Source organism: Tamandua tetradactyla, chromosome 26 (assembly GCF_023851605.1).
Source record: "Tamandua tetradactyla isolate mTamTet1 chromosome 26, mTamTet1.pri, whole genome shotgun sequence".
NCBI lineage: Eukaryota > Metazoa > Chordata > Mammalia > Pilosa > Myrmecophagidae > Tamandua > Tamandua tetradactyla.
This window is the reverse complement of record NC_135352.1, coordinates 30510125-30531487: the sequence shown is the minus strand read 5'-3', so window position 1 is coordinate 30531487 and position 21363 is coordinate 30510125. Positions and strand designations below refer to the sequence as shown.

Genomic DNA, 21363 nt, shown 5'->3' with positions numbered 1-21363 from the left:
ACAGCAAACTTAACTAGAACAACAAATATGAAGAGGATTTATGGGGGGAGGGGTGTTGGAAAAATATCTGGGGGGACTCTCTTTGAGCAAGTATAACGTTCACCTTTAAAGTTCGTTTAATATTTTATAATGATTAGGGAACCCTTTGGAGTTTTTCTGAAGTAAAGGTACATGTTCAAAACTATGTTTCAGGAACATTAAGCCTCATGATATGTGAGGTCTGACTGTCCCAACTAAACTCAAAGTCATTATATCCAAAATTTCTTATCACATCTGTGCAAAACCTTATATGAATGGATAGCTTAAAGCAAAGGGTTACAGGTGCTGTCCTGCTGCCCTTGTCTGGATCTGCCCTATATGAGAGCCATAGGTACTTTTCTAGTCTCCAGTCTAGACCCTGTGCTCTGTTCCTTGTGTCCGGTCTGAAACTCGGTGTAAAAAATGTCCCTAGGTATTCACACTTGGTTTTTCATGTGAGGACGTAAAAGAGAATTTTCTCTGTATTTTCAGTACCAGTAATAATTATGATTTTCTTAAGCAAAACTTTTTCATGTTAAAACACTTTTCAGTCATGAAGCTGGTCATATTTCCCTCTTTCTATTGGCACCTAGACAATTTAAAAATGCATCAAACTATGCACCAGACATTTTGTCCAAAAACCCTAAAATTGGCTTTATCTTACTTTTTCTACTTTCAGTTTTCTTTTATTCTATCTCCTTTTCTAGGTATATTTAATTTTATTTTATCTCCTTATGCTGTATTTATATTCTATCTTGAATAAGTTGGTATAAGTACATGCATGCCCTAACTGCTTCTTATGTTTTGTAAGCCCGGATCACTAGGACTAATATTGCCCCTAATGAAAATCAAAGTTTGCTTCCATTTATAGGCTGCAGCATAATTTAAATTTCTGGCCACCACCCTACCTTCCTCACTCTGACTCGGCACTTACTCTTTCCCATCAAATTTTAGATTAAACCTAGTTTTCACCATCTGTCTAAGTTTTATCAGTAGGCCTCTTCCACCCTTACTAAATGATTATGTAGTCAAGCCAAAAGAGGTCCCAACAGACAGAGTGCACTGCCCAAGCAGACCACAGGAAACAGCCCCTGTAGCACTATTTATTTTTTGAACCTTAAATGGAAGCTTTTCCATAATATTTTAGCCTTTACACAGTATTTTCACCTGCTATTGTCTTAGCATATTCCTAGGACATACAGAGTTGATAAACATTTGTGGAATGAATGATCCAACGCATGAATAAATAAATGAAAGGATGGATTTCATTAAATTCTTAGAGCTACACTTACAACCTGGATGGGATATTTTTACCACATTACAGATGAGATAACTAAGGCTCGCTGTCATGATGCCCAGCAGAACTAAAACTGAACTTTGGTATTTTGACTTGCAATACACTGTTCTTTTCTCTGTGTTAGTATTATAGCAAATGTGTAACTTCTTCTAGATAACATATATAGAATATTATACCATTTTTTTTTTGTGGAGCCACACTTGAAAGTCATCTGATTCATCCCTCTCCTTCTTTTTAGGCACAAGCTTGTCACTTTTCCCTGTGAGATGTTTCTCCCTTTTCTCTCTTTATTTCTATTCCATTGTCATCAACTGTTTTAGGTGCTCATAAGTGTAACTTTTATGTTACTCTTTATAAGCAGATGTTGAAATGTACCTAGAAGACTTCAATAAAGATTGTAATCATATGCATTGATGCTGGGGAAGACAAAACTAATTAGTTTTATGAAACCTGAATTCTTCCATGAATTTTTAAATGTTAGTTTCTTTTTATAAAATACAATTAGAACTATATGAGGTATTTTAACCCTGCCATTCCCTTAGAGGTTAATTTCAGTTTAACTAAGATTTAGACACAGTTTCCATGAACACTAAAGCAATAAACCAAGCAGGATTACTGCAGCCCTGGCATGGGGATCTCAGGAACAGAGTATGTGCAAGGAAGTGGCTCTGTTTTCATATATTTAGGTATTATCTCTGCCACTGATTTCAAGAATGAGGAATTATTAGATTTAAAATAATATGATGTGGATTATTAGAGGTCATTAGAAACATGCAGTAATTATTGATGTCATATGCTATGAGAGGATTTTTTTTCGTTGTCATGCCCTAAAGAGGTTTGATAGTATGTGTTCAAACTCTTTAATTTCAGGTTTTCATTTCATATAACCAGAATTACAATATTATACTGTATTATTTGGCTTAATTACTGCTGGAGTTCACATAGTAGATGAAAGATAATCCCTGTGTTTCCTATTCTCTTTTAATATGTGCATTTATATTAATAGCATGATTTAATGAATCATTTTACTATTATATTGTACTTTGAATTTTTTCAAAAGTTGACGTCTTATGGGTGTGGAAGCATATTAATTTTAGCATTAAATTAAGAAGTCATCTGTCTGTTTGTTAAAATACAATGTTTGTGAATTGTAGCACATCCAAAGCTAGGTAATGAGATTGAAAGTAGGTCTCAGATCTTACATTAATTTGTGAAATTTAACTTATGACTCCTTTAGCATTCGGGAATCTGCTTGGTTACAACCTAGCACTGTCTTTATATTTTGAATTCACTGCATCATCTATGGTTCTGGTTTGGTTTCGAACAGAATGTTTGTGCCACCGTCATAGTGACTCGCATCTCGCTGGTCACCTATGACTTACTCCAGAATGTAGTTATACTGCGTACTGTGAAATTGGAAAATCTGTTCTGTGTGTGTTCTAATGGATGTAACGGTCATTAAGTATATGAGTCTTCTGACGTTGTAATCAGATGTGATTCAGTCTGTTAAATATCCATGAAACAACATCTGCTTCCCAGAGTGACCTTCTGCTAAAGAATACTTAGCGTCTATTAGTAGATCACAGTGCAGATCTGCCTTATTTGAAATGCACTAAACTAGAGTAGTCCACTGCTGTTTAGCAACTAGCTTGTAATAATTTATTGCAGTTAAATAAAGCTTAAAAAAACTCCATTAAATAATTATAGGGATTATATGCGTTTTGAAAACCTTTGTGTTCTGCTGAAATTACCCATTTAATTTCAGGGTTGGTTTGTTAAAAAAAGCTGAAATCTAAAGGCACATTAGGGGAACTGTCAGATGCTGTTTTCTGTAGGTGTTAATAAAACCAGATGAAAAAAAAAATCTGAGACAAATTAAAACCAAAAGCAATTTTGCCATCTGTTGTATATTAATTAGAACTTTGTGTATCAAGGGTAAACTTGCTCTTAGAAAATGTCACTGAACACCCGCTAATAGAATAATATGCAGATGTATTAGGCTATGGATTTATATGTTGTTTCCAATTCTAATTCATCGACAATGGATCCCTAAGAAATGTGTATAGGTATGTATATACACATGCATATGTGTATGATGGATCCCTAGTAATGTGTATAGGTATGTATATACACATATATGTATAATGAGTTTTCTTTTTTTTTTTTTTTTTTTCAGAGCAACCTACAAACAACCAAGGCCAGTCCACCCTGCAGCCTTTGCCACCTTCCCATAAGCAGCACTCTGCACAACATCATCCATCCATTACTTCTCTCAATAGAAACTCCCTGACCAATAGAAGGAACCAGAGTCCGGCCCCGCCGGCTGCTTTGCCCGCCGAGCTGCAAACCACACCCGAGTCCGTCCAGCTGCAGGACAGCTGGGTCCTTGGCAGTAATGTACCACTGGAAAGCAGGTAACTCCCAAATGTGAGACTTAAAGTTTATTTGAGTTTTAGGACTACCTGTAGGGAATGAAGGAAATTGCAGAGAGAATGTATTTTCTACAAGAGTTAGTAAACCACATATAAAAAAAATATTTCTATTGACGAAACTTCACACACATACAGTACGTACATGGCATATAATCAGTGGCTCACAATATCATCACACAGTTGTGTATTCATCACCGTGATCATTTTTAGAACATATAACATCACTGCAGAAAAACAAAAAGGAAAAACTCATGCATCCCATACCGCTTACCCCTCTCTCTCATTGACCACTAGTATTTCAATCTACCCAATTTATTTTACCCCTTACTCCCCTATTATTTATCTTTTTTATCCTTTTTTTTACTCATCAGTCAGTACATTCGATGAAAGGAGCATCTGACACAAGGTTATCACAATTACACAGTCACAAAGTAGAAACTATATAGTTTACAAACTTCTTCAAGAATCAAGGCTACTGTAATACAGTTCTACAGTTTCAGGTACTTCCATCCAGCCACTCCAGTCTACCATAAACTAAAAAGGGGTATCTATATAATGCATAATAATAATCTCCAGAATAACCTCTCAACTCTGTTTGAAATCTCTCAGCCACTGAAACTTTATTTTGTCTCATTTCTCTCTTCCCTCTTTTGGTCAAAAAGGCTTTCTCATTCCCGTGACACTGGGTCCCGACTAATCCTGGGAGTTCTGTCCCACGTTGCCAGGGAGATTTTCACCCCTGGGAGACATGTCCTACGTAGTGGGGGAGGGCAATAAGTTCACCTGCCGATTTGGCTTAGGGAGGGAGGCCACAGTTGAACAACAAAAGAGATTCTCTGGAGGTGACTGTAGGCTTAGCCTGTCCTTTGCAGGAATAAGTTTCATAGGGCAAATCCCAAGGTCGAGGGCTTAGCCCATTGATTTGGTTGTCCCTACTACTTGCAAGAATATCAGATATTGTCAAACAGTAAACCACATTTTTAACATTTAAAATTTAGAGATAAGATAGTCCAACCCTTTAATCACTAAGAGAAGTTTATCATACTTACATGAAATCTGTGTTTTTTTCTCCTCCAAATATTAAGAGATAATAAATGATGTCAGTGAAACTTTTCCTTACTACTGTTTTTGTTTATCTATAAATTACCAGATGTGTGGGAAAAGGATGGAGGTTTAAAGTTAAGTTTCTGTCCCTCATAGCTTGATTTAATAAACATGTTTAGCATTTACTTGGTTCTAGACATCCCTAATTTTACAGACTACCATTTGTCCATTGAGTCATAAAATTATAGTGCATTCCCACATGTAACACTTGAGCACAAGCTGGATGGCCACTTGTTAAAGATATCTTATAGTTTCCTATAATATGAGGGAAACAGGACCTACTTTAAAGTTCTTTCCAGCATTGTTTCCTAAGGTGTTCCACTCATTCTTAGCCAGTCTGTTTAGGAAATTCATCCTTATTAAGAAATGAAGTCTCCATCCCTGAAACTTCTATCTTCGACTTGTAATTGTATAACTAATAATCTATAATCTAGAATTGTACAGAGCAATTTGCCATCATATGTGTATGTTAGCTCACAGGATTCTCGTTCTTCTCTTCTAGACGCTTCACCAATTTAGTGTCCTTTCTCTGTACACTTACTGGAGTTTCAGTGAGGTCCTTCAGTTATGACTGACTTCTAACACAGGCTGGCCCACATGTGGCAATCTGCTCATGCAAAAGTGGGGGCCAATAAAGGCTCTTTTGTAGACTATCTGGGTACAGAAAACCTCACCTTCTTCCTTTGGACAGAAGCTCAAGTTAGTGTCTCCTTTTACATCATATTGCAAAGGGAAAGGGTCTTACCGTATTGGTTTTCTATTGGTAGCTTTGCAGCAAGGTTCCCCTAACATTCCTGTTATGATTCATTTCTTCCCTGCCCAAAGCTTCCATTGCGCTCAGAGGAAAGGAATCATCAATACGTAAGAACCGAAAGATAGAAGCCACTAGAACCTCTGGGAGAATGTCCCCCAAAACGCCCTGCCCTGTAGAGCCCGTGGTTAACTAAGTCAGCATTCACATTAGCTTCTGGATGACGAAACTGTTTCACAATGAATAAACTGCTATTTATTGTCATTAGATGGTTGATCTAAACCTCCTTCTGCCTGAGGAGAACCTGGGAGGAGACCCTCACAGCTAGTTGTTAATAATAAAAATCTTTGTCTCTTTTTTACACTTGACCGATGGGCAAGTTTCCAAAGAGCACTTATCTTTTTATATAGCATGTCAGCCAAGAGTAGCTGAGCTTTATGGTTTATTTTGTATTATTGAACGCTCTTTGGTGAGAAGTTTGAATAAGAAAGTACAAGAGTAATAGGCAAACAATACATTTCTCTTCATTTAAGACAGAGTCATGTATACAGAGTCTCTTTTTCCTGAGGTTGTTAGCACAGAACTAAATTTACCCAGTGTAATTAATTAGCACACACTGAACAAGGAATCAACACTGATTCACTGTTGTCATTTAGAAAAATTTTATTAAGAAAAAAGTGATTTTCCAGTCGAGTCATCACATTGAATATGGATAATTGCATAGTAGTTGACAATAATTGTTTTGACAAATATTTATGAAATATGTCAAGTTAAGTCATCAGAAATGTGTTTAATTTCATACATGTTGTATAGCACAAAAACCTCCAAAGCTGTGAGTCTCAGTAGGAGGAGAGTTCTTATTCCTTGAAGTTATGTCTTTTTGGAATGATTTTGAGGAAAGATAAGATGTGTTCTTGTTCTTCCTTATGTTGTATTAATGAATTTTGTTTGGGGTGGGGCAGAGAGATTAACCAGATTCTTCTGGTTAGAGGAAAATCCATAGTGGCCATAGATGAGATTCTAGATCTCTATATATTCAGACCTTGAAGGAAATCATTCCCAGAGTGAGTAGTTACTGAGGTTTTCTTCCATTTCAAAGCAATACCATAAATGAACCATCAATGAAACCACATTTTATTCTAATTTTATACCAATCTTCCAGTTCCTCGTTTCTCACCAGTATATATATAAAGATTAATGAATCTAAAAATTGGATATCATATTAAAAATTTTAATCTGTAATATTATTTTGTTGTTTCCTCATTATCCAGTATTCATATTTTACAGTATCACTAATCAAAGGAAATCATATTTGCAGGTACTCAGCAAGTCAACCTAAGCAGTGATGTGAAAATCTCATACTGTACCGACATGCTACTGCTGTGGCTTCTTTAATAGTCTCACTTGGTTGGAACTCTTGAGTTGAAGAACCAGTCTTATTTATCATTGATTTTTTTCCTTTTTTAGTTAAGGTTCCCTGTTGAGTATGATTTTCTGGCTCAGTTTCAGCTATATTAACAACTTTATTGAGACTTCTGTCTGACTTTATTTTTTAATCCAGTGTATAGTTTCATCTTTGGCAATTATTTTAATTTATACCTTTACTCATATTACTAGTTCTCACTTTTCCGAAACTGTCATTTAAAAGATATAGGCCTCTGAAATGCAGTTTTGTGTAGACAGGAATTTCCATTTTTTTCTCGTCTCCTCCACTTTTCTCCTTTCAGCACATATTGATAGCAGTTGATTATAAAATGGCATGTAGTAATCCATGAAAAATCTCAGTAATTTGTAGACTTGGAGTTTATGTGAATTGGTGGAGAAAGCATAAAAGATTTTCTACCTTGTCCCACATGTTTTAGTGTAGCTTTCATTTTGATTTATCAGAAAGCATTTTTTTTTTCACCAGGCGGTTTCTTGCTTCCATAAAATGTTTATTTCCTTTCTCTAATGAATTTAATATTTGCTGCTGCTGGAGACAATCAATATTATTGCGTACTGTACATTTCTACTTTGTAAATAGAGTAGGCCTGGTCTATAACCAGACAGTGAGGTTCAGATTTCTTAGAGTCACATCATCATACAATTAACACTTGCAGTTCATAAGCATATCTTTACTATCTCATCTTCTCTTATAAATAACAGTCCGTGCCTATATACAATACCAAAGGCTTGCTTGAAATTCCTTTTATTTAAGCGCGCTAATTCTTGTACTTTATATAATTGACTTTTAGGGCATTTGATAGCCTATAGTTTGCCCTTTGTTTACGTTATACTTAAGCTGCTTCAGAGAACAATAGTAGCTGCTTCAAGAAAATTGAGCAGCTTAGGAAAAGCTTAGCCTGGGCTCAGTATAGCAGTAGCATTTAAAGTCCTAGTAGCGTAATTCTCATTGAGAAGCCCTGACCTTCAACAATTGTAAAGTTAATTGCCTGCAAATTCTTCATTTATATATGTGAATTAAGTAGTTTAGTAGTCACCTATTAGATGTTAACAAAGTGGTTCGTTTGTATCCGTTTAATAAAAGATTTATTAAAGGCTTTTTTATTATGAAGACTACTTTGGCACTGATAGTTCATTAATTATGTTTCCCATAGCTTTTTACCTTGTAATTCAGTAATGCTTTGCTAATTATTAATGTATGAAATTGCATATTAAATCATTTCTTTATTACCACATTTTTTATTTAAGTATCTAGTTGTTTTAGACCACTTTAATGAGAGATCAGTTGCACATCTTTTAACGTGGGCAGGCACCAGGAATCGAACCCAGGTCCTCTGGCATGGCAGGCAAGCATTCTTGCCTGCTGAGCCACCATGGCCTGCCCAGTTGTGCATCTTTTAAAAACAGAGTACCTAAACGAAAGTGTGCTTTACCAAACTCTATCATAATGCCTTTTTCCTCTCTTATCTTCACTCTAAAATACTTCTGGGGAAAGGGAAGACAGATCATGCAAGCATCAGTTCTGAGTCAGCCTTGCATAGAAGAACCTTGGACAAACATATATGTGTGTGCATTATTTATACATATGCATAAATAAATATATGCACGCATAAACATAGATGACTTCTATAATGAGGATTGTAAAACTTCAGGGAATATGTGAATCACCTGGTGGAGTGTTATAATACTGGTGGAGTAATTAAAAGTATAGATCACAAGCCCTGAAATAACAAGTTCAAGTTCAGATTCAGTATGGGGGAGAGTAGAGGGCACGGTACAGAATGTGCATTTTAAACAGTGCCCCACCCCACCCCACCCAGATGATTATGTTCCGTGGCCAACACCCACACCTTGAAAAGCCTCTGCTGCAGTCTATTACAGTGGTTCTCAAACCACTATGTGTTCAGAGTGTATCAGAATCACCTAGAGGCTTGTTAAGCAGATCGCTGGGCCTTACCCCAGAATTTTTAATTTGGTAGGTTTGGGGGAGAATTTGCATTTTTAACGAATTTCCAGATGATACTAATGCAACTGTTCCAGAAATCATACTTTGAGAGCCACTAGTTTATTCATCATTCTCAAATAGTGATGATAATATGTATCGCTTCGTGATATTCCTTATAATTTCCTCAAAAAATATTTGTTATAAATAAAGAATAATTAAAAAAAAAAAACATCTAGGCAGCAGCCTACATTTTGTGGCCTTATGGTACCAGGGGAAAGTTTTTTCAGTCGAAAAATTATGCCTCTCCCTACTGACCAATAAGCAACATTCTGTTAGTAAGATAGTAAGTAGCAAAGTCCTCTATAATTAAAGGTGTAGCTTTAAGTAAAATATCCTTGGGAAGGTAGCATTAAATATACATCAAAACAGATATGACCAATGCCTATCCTTTTGTTAAAGATAAATTTTGGTTAAAGAGATCCATGGGCATCCATGGGAGAAGAGAATCTCACAGAAATGGAAAATAGATGCAAAAATGAACAGGCAAATTATTGAATAGACTTCAAAATTTGGCTTAGGCCAGGTTTAGAAAATTTTAATTAATCTTTAAACAAAGATAAAATGTATCCTGAATTTACTCCAAGATTGAAATCCAGGTGTCTTCAGCAGTATTTTAATGTCTGTCTCCAAAACCATTCTTTTATGTTGAAGTAGAGGTCTCACCCTAAGATGAAGTATGAGATGAAGATTCATAGATGGTTACTAATATAAGCAAAAGCTTATTTTTAATGCAAGATTAATAACCAGTTGTAATCTTAGAACTCACTTTTGTTGTTTAGCAGAGATCATGCCAATCTTTAAATGAGAAAAGTAGGCATGGACTAGTTAGAGCTCTAAAATCAAAATTATTCCCAGGAGTCAATATTTATATATATTCCTAAATAAAACCTAGTTGCTGTAGTAGAGATATAAAACACTTTAGCAATGTGAGAAGATTGTGCTGTTTGGTGTCAGATTGGCATGGTTTTTAAACTTTGATCCACCATTTAAGCTATCTATGTAATCATCTACTAATTATTTAAATAAGAGGTTCAGGTTCCAATACAATAACAGTACCTACTCAAAATGGTGATGTGACTATTAAATGAAATAGTATAAGAAAATCTCCTACCTGATATATGTTAGGTAGTCTATAAATTTTTTTTAATATGACAAAATAATGACAACAACAATTGCAAAGAGTAAGGGAAGCTAATAGGTTAATGTTTGAACTTTTTTTTAAAATCATGGACTAGCTCTCTTCTCTCCAAAGGATAAGAAAGGTATTTGTCTTAACTAGAATGTTTACATATAATTTATCTTTATGTGCAGATGGGCCAAGCATAAAAATAAAACCATGTTTTTTTGGGTTAAAAATATAGCTCTCTTTTTCTGTAATTAAACTTACCCTCTCTTTTGGCCCTGCATTTTCCTGATGGCAGAGGAAATGATGACTGTATCCATTTTTTACTTGACTCAAGGGAGTTTGGGACTTTTCCTTCCCCTCCTCATGCCTGGGCAGGAGCTAAATTCTGAGCCTCGATAATCTCATGACCTCCACGGGGGGCAACTCCTGGTAGCAGTATGTGTTCACCCTGACACCTGTATGCCCACTGCTGGGCTCACAGACCACACTGCGTCTGCTGAAAGCAACTTTTCATTTAAAAGATCACCATAGAACCTTTTCAGGTACACTGGATCTCTCTTTCTTAACTAACTTTCAAGCCCTTCTTGGGACCATGGTACAACCTAGAAACTCTCCTAGTCTCTCTCTCGCCAGTGACTTCTAGGCAGACATCTTTTGTCAAATGCTCCAAGCCCCAATTCTTCTGGCAACTTCTGGTGGCTGCTGCCTACCAGATATCTGAAGTTATGGAGGAAAGTCTCTTCCATATACACTTTGGAGCTGGTCTGGGGAGCAGGGTATGGGGACCTAGTATCAGAAATCATTATAAGTTTCATGTGTTCTAAGACATAAATTAATTTTACCAGAATAAAATCTCTTGGTTTTCTAACTATTCCTATCATTCAAAAAAAAAAGTAGGTTCATTTTTGCATGTAGGAACACCTTGTCTGTGAATTTTATTCTTGGGAAGAAAAGAAACTTTTCAAATAACAGTGAAAGGTAACTATTCATATCCTTGAAACATTTAATTAAGTAAAGTAGTAAATGTTTGGAATGAATCAATAAAAGCCTTGATAGATGCATTGTCTCCACATCAGTCAGAAGTTAGACCCTAGTTTTATTTAAGATATTGAAAGCTTTAGGTGTCTTTTGAGCATAATGAAGATACTGTACAATAGAGTGGGAGTGTTATTTTGTTTAATTGCAGGTGAACCAGTTTCTTTTTAATAGCAATTAAGACCCCAAGAAAGCACATATTAATCATTTGCTATAGGCCCTAAATTATTTTTGAGAGCTTACTTCCAACAAAGTATAAAGGCTTTATACTCTGATAGTGTTTGACTTTGGATAAACAATAACAACACAAAACATTTATATATGATAACCATAATTTGCATAATACTCAGGGAACTGAATTATTGCTTCTAACATATTTCTAGTTACTAATCTGTGAACACAATCAAATTAAAAAGTAATCTTTGTCTTTCCTCCAGTCATAACTAATGATTGTGATTTAATCACTATCTTCTGAATATGACCTATTCATTTTAAGGTATCTCTCTTCCTGTTTTTACTCAGCAATTTTTTTGTGAGTTTTTTCCCCTTTTACCCTTCACTAATATTGTCTGTGAAAATGTCTCAATCCTTCTTACTTGATATATATAGATATGTGTTCTAGTTTACTAGCTGCCAGAATGCAACACACCAGAAACAGATTGGCTTTTAATAAAAGGGGATTTATTTTGTTAGTTCTTCAGAGGAAAGGCAGCTAACTTTCCACTGAGGGTCCTTCTTACGTGGGAAGGCACATGGTGTCTGCTGGCCTTCTCTCCAGGCCTCTGGGTTCCAGCAACTTTCCCTGGGGTGATTTCTTTCTGCATCTCCAGAGGCCTAGGCTGAGCTGCAACTGCTGAGCTGCTTGGGCTGTGCTACATTGAGCTTCCTCATTTCAGCACCAGCCAATTAAACCAAACATCATTCATTGCAGCCGGCAGGCCTCCTAGCCAACTGCAGATGTAATCAGCAACAGATGAGGTTCACATACCATTGGCTCATATCCACAGCAACAGAACTAGGCACGTTCACCTGGCCAAGTTGACAACTGAATCTAACTACCACAATATGTGTGTGTGTGTGTGTGTGTGTATCATATATATATATATATATATATATACATTCCTATGTTTATGTGTATATTTTATCTCTGTTTACCATCATTATTGCATGGTGATTTTATCTTTCACTAGAATTCATTTTTATCCAATTTTAAAACTATGTTTTCTCTCTGAAATTTCATCCTCTGCTTTTATCACCAATTAATCTATACTTAGTCAAATATAAGGCTTATATGTTTTGTGCTTTTTTTCATTTTTCTTTGACATATCTTTGCTGGTTTTATTCCTTTCTTCTTTAATTTCAAACCCGAGGAAAAGCCTGTTTTCCATTTCACTATTTTCAGAATGCTTTCTTCTCAGCCTTTAGATTAAAATTCTTGGGCATGCAGTTAACTAAACTTAAATTCTATTTGATAACCCCTCTGATTCTGTTTTTACCCCCTTTATGATTTCTTAGCATCATACCTCCTCACAGTCTGAATCACTTAAAATGCTACTACCTGAAATCATCTTCTTCCAGTTACATTTTGTGCTAAAATAATATTGCCACTTTCTGGTACTAGAAAAGTGTTGGTTTAGGAACATACTTATATAAGTTAAAACCTCAACATCCTCCTAGTTGTACAACTTTGGGCAAGTTAGTCATACGTTTTATCTTGCTTTTCCATAAAATTGGTTTGATAATACTTCACAAAGATTTTTATGAGGATTTATTGAATGTTATATGTAAAGTACCTGACACATTCATTTCTTTACTTTTTTCTTTATTCTGTTCTTATGACATTTCGAGGAAAAATAAATGGTTTAGTATTTATGAAGGTAAACCTAAAGGTAGTGAAGACTGCCAAGAACTTTACATGTTGATGAACTTTGGTTAACAATTAGATCATTGTTTTTCAGCTTTGGAGATACTTTTTGATAATGAGAATGATCACTATCCCCTTAATTCCTAGAGGAGATAGATTATAAAGTGAATTTTCAAAGGCAGGATCTGTTTTTAGAAAAGGATAACAATGGTAATTTGAGGAGGAAGTTGTATGAAATAATAGTGGGGTAGTGGTAATTCATAAAATAAAGCCTGTGTGCATTCATTCATTCAGCAGTTATTTCTTAAAATCTTAGGATGTACCAATAGGTAAAACTCTAGTTTGTTGTAGACCTGGAGAAGTCATAGCTGATTTTGAGGAAGATGAACTATCTTCTAGAACAAATTTGATGATTGGAATTAACTTTTAGAGATTATCTAATTATCTTTTATTAAAGCCCATAGAGATTTGGTAAGCTGCCTGAGGTCACGTCACCAGTGACTACACTCAGCTACACCTCAGGTCTCAAATACAAGTTTATTACCTTTTCTTCTAAGTGTTCTTCAAATGTTTTATTACATCTGATTGGAGGCAGAAAGCACTCAAACCACTAAATAATGTGTATTTATTAAATTATAAATTACATACATGTAGCACTGTGCTCATATTACATGTTATCATACATCTATAAAACCAAAAATTGAAAGATTGAAATAAAATAAGCATTACTTTAAAGAATTTTTATTTTATTTCTAATTATTTAATAAATGATTTACTTATTAAGTGGCATGTTAAATATATATTATAAAATAATTTAATCAAATAATTAAAATTAATGGAATTGAGTAAATGATTTATTAAATGTTGATAGTTCCTTAAACATTTTTCAGTTCCATCTAGCAATTATATAAAGATTTTTGTTTAAATTTGGCAAAAGTCTCTGATGTGTCCTGGATGTTCTAGTAAACTAATTGGAAGCTGTCGCATTTTCACATTTTTAAATAAATAAAGACAAAGACCACTAAAACACCATGTGTGGAAGATTTTTAATCCATTTAGGAAATTGAAAATTATTATAGGCACATTGTTTTTGGCAGTAAAATCATATACTGGTGGAAATAGTTCCAAATATTAAATTTTCTAAATATTCTCTCTAAACCAATAGTTTCTTTAGGTAACTACCTTTCTTTACTCATTGTTGAATACTACCTTTACCTGGACGGGACAGATTTTTGAGTACTAATTTTTTTAGAATGCATTCTTGGTAGCAAACTACCAAAAGCCACTCACCATCTGAGAAATGGTCAGCAAATTTGGACTTAAGTTCTTTTTAGGACTGTAATTCTCTGGGGTACTTTGCCATAGTGAAAAAATATTTTCAAGGTCACTTCACAGCTCATCCAAAAGTATTTTGAAGAACCTTTATTTAGCTAAGAATGCACAAGCTGCAAAAACTTAAAGCCAAGGGCATGGCCGGCACTGCCTTTACTTAAAGGAACTCCTGCTTTCATCCAGGATATCTCATATGCACGAGCTTTCCAACAAAACGACTGTATGGAGACCTCACTGTCACCAGTGTATTAAGTATTATAAAAGTTTAGTGTATTTCTTATTTCTAGATAATAAATGGATAAAATAGGAGTTTGAATATTTTATTCTTATCCCACTAGTTTGTTTTCATACCAGCTGAGATGCTTATCTCATAGAGAGACTACTGCTGTATTGTATAACTGGTTAAGCACATAACCAGTGGGGGCCAGACAGTCCTGGCCTTGCTACTGTGTAACTTTTGACAAGTTAATTAATCCTCAGTTTCCTCATCTTAAAAAAATAGATTTTGTAATACACACACATACCCACAATGAGGATTTTGTGAATAATATTTGTTGGGCACATAGTAAATGGGTGTTCAGAAAACTTTATTTAAGACTCTTCCCACCCTTTGCACTGGCTGTTTTCTGGTTTGGTTTGTTCTGTCACCTGTTTCTTGGTCAGTAATTTATAGCCATTAGGTTGGTGGTTGACTAAGGTACATTCAAAGTCTCCTATAACTCTGAAAGTCTTATATTGTTCGTGAACTCACATCTACATCTGAAGTTCTCTCACACATCTCAAATTTATGAAAAGAACTTTGCTGAGCAATTTTAAGCATTGATGGCCATCAATAATTAAATGAATTAATAATTAAATAGATTAAGCCCTGTCCATATTGTACATATAAATTTTAAGCTATACCTTTTCATTTCCAGTTTAATATTAATACATTTATTATGTAATAACTACCAACAGTAAGTGTAATTGATATATTAAAACATATAAGAAAATATCTAATATAGGTTCATACATTTGATGTCATGGCTATACCATAAAATATCTAAAATGTGAAACAAAGATTGTCAAACTATTTTTTCCCCTTGATAATGGTAAAAAAATAATAATTGTGCATATTTAATCCTGTGGTTCTGTCCTTAACACTCCCATACAACCACTACAGTGTGATTAGGTGCTTGCTTATAGACATGTCTAAGTTAAAATAATTCATAGTAGAAATATTTTGCTTTTGTTGTAGCCCTACATTTTACATAACTGGGTATATTTAAATTTTATGTAAATCTCCACTTAGTGAGACTTTGAAGAGTAAACATAAAAATTAGTAAATAATTCACTAAATGTTTTCCTCACCTCAATACTCTCTAAGATTTTGCTTCCCAATTTTGAGAGATCAGTTAACACATAATTCTGTACTAAGAATATGTTTGTATATATAATTACAAATTAATACAGAGGCTATAGCTAAAATGTATAATAACATATTCATATTGCATATATCATGTGAAATATTTAAAATCTTTTGGTCTCAAACCACTTTCTGTACAATTTACTAATAGCTCATATTAATTCAGGTAACAGCAGTGAAAGGTATTTTGTTTATAAGCTTTCCGTTTAAGACATTTTTCTTGCTGGGATCACCTCCTAGTGTGAAAGTTTTCCAAAGATAATAGCACATCAATTCAAAAGTGTAATAGATTTGAGACTGCAACATGCTATCAGCATGAAGAAGTAGTTTATCAGCCTCACTAACTTGCTGTGCCACAGCTAGAATCATTACCTATTCGTTCTTTTGTTTTCATGTCAAAATGTATAATTTACATTCTAATGTTGATTACTTACTTGGGTTGTTTAACTTTCATAATTTTTTTCTTTAAAAGAATTTATTATAAATAAAGTAAATAAAAAAAGGAGTCATTAATATTTCCTTTTTACAATTTAGAGATGCATGGTATATTACTTAGAGTAAAACATTTTAAAATTAAACTTCTAATAACAATACTTTTGTTAGAAGCAAAATTGTCTATCCACTTTGAACAATTCCTAACCCATTCTTAGAGAATTTACACATAAACACACACTTGTACCTTTTCTAGAATCATACCGTTGGAAAATTAGCAGAGATTAAAGGATCAAAATGCAAAGAGAAAAATACTGAATTTAAATTTATTGAATTGCATTTGCTACCAGTATAGGTAAGTTTGTGTCTTAACTGCTTCATCTTTGGATCAAGCCTTCAGAGAAGCCTTTTCCATTTTTAGATACCGTTTTCTAACTTATATTCTTAGTTATAGCTTTTAACAACTGCTACCACTACTGCAGTGTCATTAAAGAAGTTAATTCAGAACTAACACTCCTATGTGTTTCACTTTCCTCATATCAGTAAATACTCTTCTAGGTTCTCTTTCTCCTACTTTTGAAAGCTTGTTTTAAAATAATTTCCAAAAGGAGAAAGAAACACTTTCCCTCTAATTATAATACTGAGGGTTAGATGTGAGATTTTTTTTCAAGCATGTTGGTTATCTGCTCCCTTTAAATCCCAAGTAAGAGAATTATTATTTTTTAAACTTTCCTCATGTTGTTTTGTAGATCAGAAGCTGCCCCTCACTGCCACAACCTTTGTCAGGGTGGACAGTGCCCTCTCCACGCCCCCTGCCCCCTGTCCCGCGGACATTACCAAGGCTGTCAATGCTTTGTCCTCAGTAGTTTCCAAAAAGGAGTAGAGTTTGGTGGGGCATGTTGCCCAGGAAAAATATTTTCAGTTCTTTTTCTTTTCCTCATAATGGCAGAAGTGTAAAGGAGTGAGGATATTACATTTTTTTACATGCATGTGCATGTATATTTATAAACAGAGTGCTTTAAAATTATTTAGAACTGAGTTTTCCAGAAGAGTAACTGCAAGTAGAAAAAGGATCATTTGTCAAGAATGATTAGCTTTTTCTTTCTTATATAAATTCCAATACAGGTAATAAATGTAAGCAAAGATTTTAGGGAAAAAAAGAAGATATGAAAATTATCCCAGCCAGAAAGTCTAAGGCTTGAGAAATAGCATTATCTGTGTGAATAAAATAGTCAAAATCTTTCAGGCAGTTGTAAATAGGCAAGGTGAATCATCAGCTTGACTTCTATGTGGCTGGTGAATCCAAGTATGTTGTATAAGTACATGGAGATATGGATGCTACAGGAAACAAAGAAGAACCAAAAAAGAACAAATGCTCAAGTCTTATTAGGGATAAAGTGAAGGTCAGTTAACATGGGTAGATGCTTAAAAACATACTAATGAGATTGGAAAGAATGAGGGAGTTATTTGGGGGAAACCTAACTAAGATGTAAAATTGAAGGGAAGAACAATAAAAGGAATGTTTAAAGTAAAAAATAATTGAGATGATATAAAACAACAACCACAAAAACGTTTAAGCCATTTGCCTCTGAGATCAGCTGGACTGAGCCTTTTATTGCACAAATTCCAGTTCTAGCTGGAAGTAAGCTACCAGTACTGACTTTCTAAGCAGGAGTATTTTTTATTGCTTTTCTGATTTGTTATACAATCTTGATAGGATTCTTGAGGTCTTAGAGCTAAAGAAGTACCTTAGCAGTGGTTGTTTCTCACACTGTAGTCTCTGTACCAGCAGCAGCTGCTGGGGTTCCACTCAAGGGCTGCTGCAGTGTAACAAGCCCTTCAGATGGTTCTAGTTTGAGATCCACTGCTTTAATGTCCGGAGTGATCTCTCAGTGCATTCGTGCTTGTTTTAGTGGCCTAAGCCTCGATTACCTCAGTTCACAAGGCCCTGTCAGAATCGTGGCCATGCTGGTTGAACTGTTCACATGTAAAAGATAAGTGACAGCGGAATACCTTTGGCAGGGTTATGCAGATGCATGTGGGTGGGATTCTCTCTGAAAATTCTCAGCAGCCTCTGCAATCTCTTAATGCAGGAACCTTACAGAGCGTCTGTAAGTCCTCAACTGATGGAGATTTCTTTCCAAATAGCTAGGCATTTAAGCACATTGGGTAATTAATTGTACTAGGTTTCTGTGGATATCTCAAGTTTCTGTGGATATCTGTCAGGTTTCTGTGGATATCTGTTGAGAATCAGTTGTCAGAAGGTAAGGAACAACAGACAAGGACCCAGCCTTGAATAAGAACAAGCAATTTTCTATATGAGCGTGCTTTCTTTAGTTTTCTGTTTCCAGAAATTTTGTCTTTCTTTAGTCATTGTATAAAGCACATCATTTAAATAGACTGCTTTTTAAGCTTTTTAATCACTTACAAACACATTGCTCAATACACATTTAACATATAATCAAGTTGACTTTGTAATTTAAAATTCAGAATCCAATAATGAAAATTCTAAACACTATAATAAAGAAGCACAGATTTTAAGTGTTCAAAATGCATGGATCATAGTGTCATCTTTCAGATATATCATTCCTTTCAAATATACACCAGCAAATATTTTGGGCTGCTTCACTTCCTGCAGCTTTTAATAAATACATCTGCTTTTCAGTTATAGACTATAAGTAACTGAGTGAAATAGGCAATCTGGAAGGTTACATTCAATAATAATTAAATTTCATATATTCTAACAATTATTAAAAACTACGCTTCCTTAAAATGAATTCTAGGCAAACAAGTCATTGTTTTGGCATCATCAAGTAACGAACTATTTTGAGTGCAGTAGTTAATTTTAGCCTTCATATATATTTCCAGGTAATTTTAATTCACAAGTGTGAGATTCATTTGCTTTAGATCTAAAAATGTCATTTTGGAGGAGCCGTTTGATGTTGAGGAAATCTTGTGAGACCTTTAATAAGCCTCTTAAATCCAGAAAGTCATATTTTGCCAGAAGGAAATGGAACCTAGACCTTAAAATTTCCTTAGCTCCTGAGTCCGAACTTTAGATTCTAAAAAGGTGGTAGATTTGGCTAAATGTAGCCATTCTTTCTTCTCATTGGCACGTTGACATTGAAATCAGTGTATTTGTTTTAAAACAATTTATATTCTACATAAATTTTTATTGATTTGCCTAAAGACATCAGTAGAAAACAGGATTTTGAAACATTTTATGTAAACATTTCACATTTAGTTGAATGTCAATTACTTTGTCCTACAAAGAATTTAAGAAGAGAAAACATCAACATTTCCTATGCCTTACCGCTTTTCTCCCCATATGATGTAATCGATGGGTACGTGCAATGGAAATGTTTTTCCTGGTGTCTGTATGTCATTAATAAAGTTTTCAAATGTGCCTTAGGGACAGAGACTAAAAAGTAGTACATTCTTATTATTCTAATCAATGCTTTGTTTGCTAACCTCTAAAAAAAAGGTTTTCAACTCTGTATAAAACATGGAAGAAAACAAAGTGTTTCCTATGAAGATGCCCAATTCTGAAGGTAATCTAATTACAATTTCATTCATTAGTTGCAGTTACTTTTTGACTTTTATTTTTTGTCCTAATCTTCCATTGACATGTAACTCAAACCGCTTTGAATACAACTATAAAACATTTTCCAAGAATTGTTTTCATTTTGGTGCTTATAATTTCCAATTTATTAACCATGTTCTTGATATTAGAGGAATAGTATAGTATACTTAATCCCCTGAACAAAATACTAGAGTAACCCGTTTTTTTTTCTTCCTAGTGATTCTTGTAAGCTTACAATTGAATTATATACTGTAACTTACTTAATTTTGTGCTTGATGTTAGGATCTTTTTAAAGATCCATTGATATGTGGATATTATATGTGATGTAATATAGAAATGCACATTTAAATTTACTGTAAGAAATATTATCTTGCCTGTAAAATTCTTATGATAAGTTTTGTGGTAATTACTTTCAAAGACAAAATCAATCAAAAATGAAGACTAAGGAACAAAACATATCTGCTAAGAGATCGGGCTTAAAAAGCTGAACAAATTATAAAAAGCAATTTTAAGTGGTTTGAGATAAGAGTAGAAATTATGACTGGAAATGTAGAAGTAACTTAGAATACTATACAGGTCCAAATTTAAAACGTGACATTTCCTTTGAGGACAAAGGAAATCTGAAAGGAAAATGTTACTTGTGCCTTTTCTCTGCCACCATCAAATAGATTTAAAAGAAGAGATTCAGGTCTGAGAACTCAGAAGAACTTCTCCACCCTGCCAGTAAAAGAACGGATGGAGGGAGGAGGGGGTAAAAAGGGGCAAAAATCCTGTGAAGAAAAGAATGCAGGATTCTCTGACAAATTGAATATAGGGCAGGAGGCAGGGAAGAGAGGTGATTGAAAATTATACCCAGTCCATCCTTGAGAGGCCTTAAGGGTAGAGCCCAGTAACTGTGACCAAGAGGGTAGGAATGGGGAAAGCGAGAAAGATGAGGGGATTCAGTCTTTGTCCCTACTAATTTTAAATTTGTGGCATGGCCTCCAGGAGGATACATTATAGAAACACTTAGCAATATAAACCAGAACGGACGGTAAAAGCTGAGATGAAGTGGTCAGTCTGAAGGCACATCAAAAAAAAGGGGGGGGGGGGGCAACCCAAAACAGTCCTCTTAACTTAAAAAGAAGAAGGAGCCGCTGTTAATTGTGTTGAGTACAGAGTAATCCCTCCCGCCTGTGGTTCAGCTGCTGCATAGCATTACACGTTAATGATGCAGTGGCGCTCTGCAATCCCTGTCTTCTCCTGGTTGTTGTTAAATGGAATCCCCCTCAAGATTCCAAAGCCACAAAGCAACTGTTAGTGTTCAGTGACCCTCTGCACCAGCAGTCTTTGGGGCTTTGAAATTGATTTTCCTCATCCCCGGCTCCGGTAGCGTGTTTTCGAATGCACCTCTCTGGTTCCCCAGCAGAGCGAAAACGGTGGCGCTCAGCCGAGGAGCTGGAGGCCGGCGTGGCAGGGCGTCCTTGGAAACCCCAGAGCCGAGTCCGCCTGCTCCCCGGTGCTCCGAATTAAAAAGGAGCTGCTGCCGCTGCCGCT

The 21363-nt window shown here is 35.0% G+C and overlaps 1 protein-coding gene across 9 annotated transcripts in view; it reads left to right on the top strand.

The window, feature by feature from the left end:
- Positions 1-21363, top strand: part of TENM3 (teneurin transmembrane protein 3) — a 1405686-nt gene that overhangs the window by 1187745 nt on the left and 196578 nt on the right. For all 9 annotated transcript variants that reach the window (XM_077144566.1, XM_077144565.1, XM_077144570.1 and 6 more), the window contains one exon: positions 3492-3729. In XM_077144566.1, coding sequence (XP_077000681.1) covers positions 3492-3729 — 238 coding nt within the window. The remainder of the gene's footprint in view (positions 1-3491; positions 3730-21363) is intronic.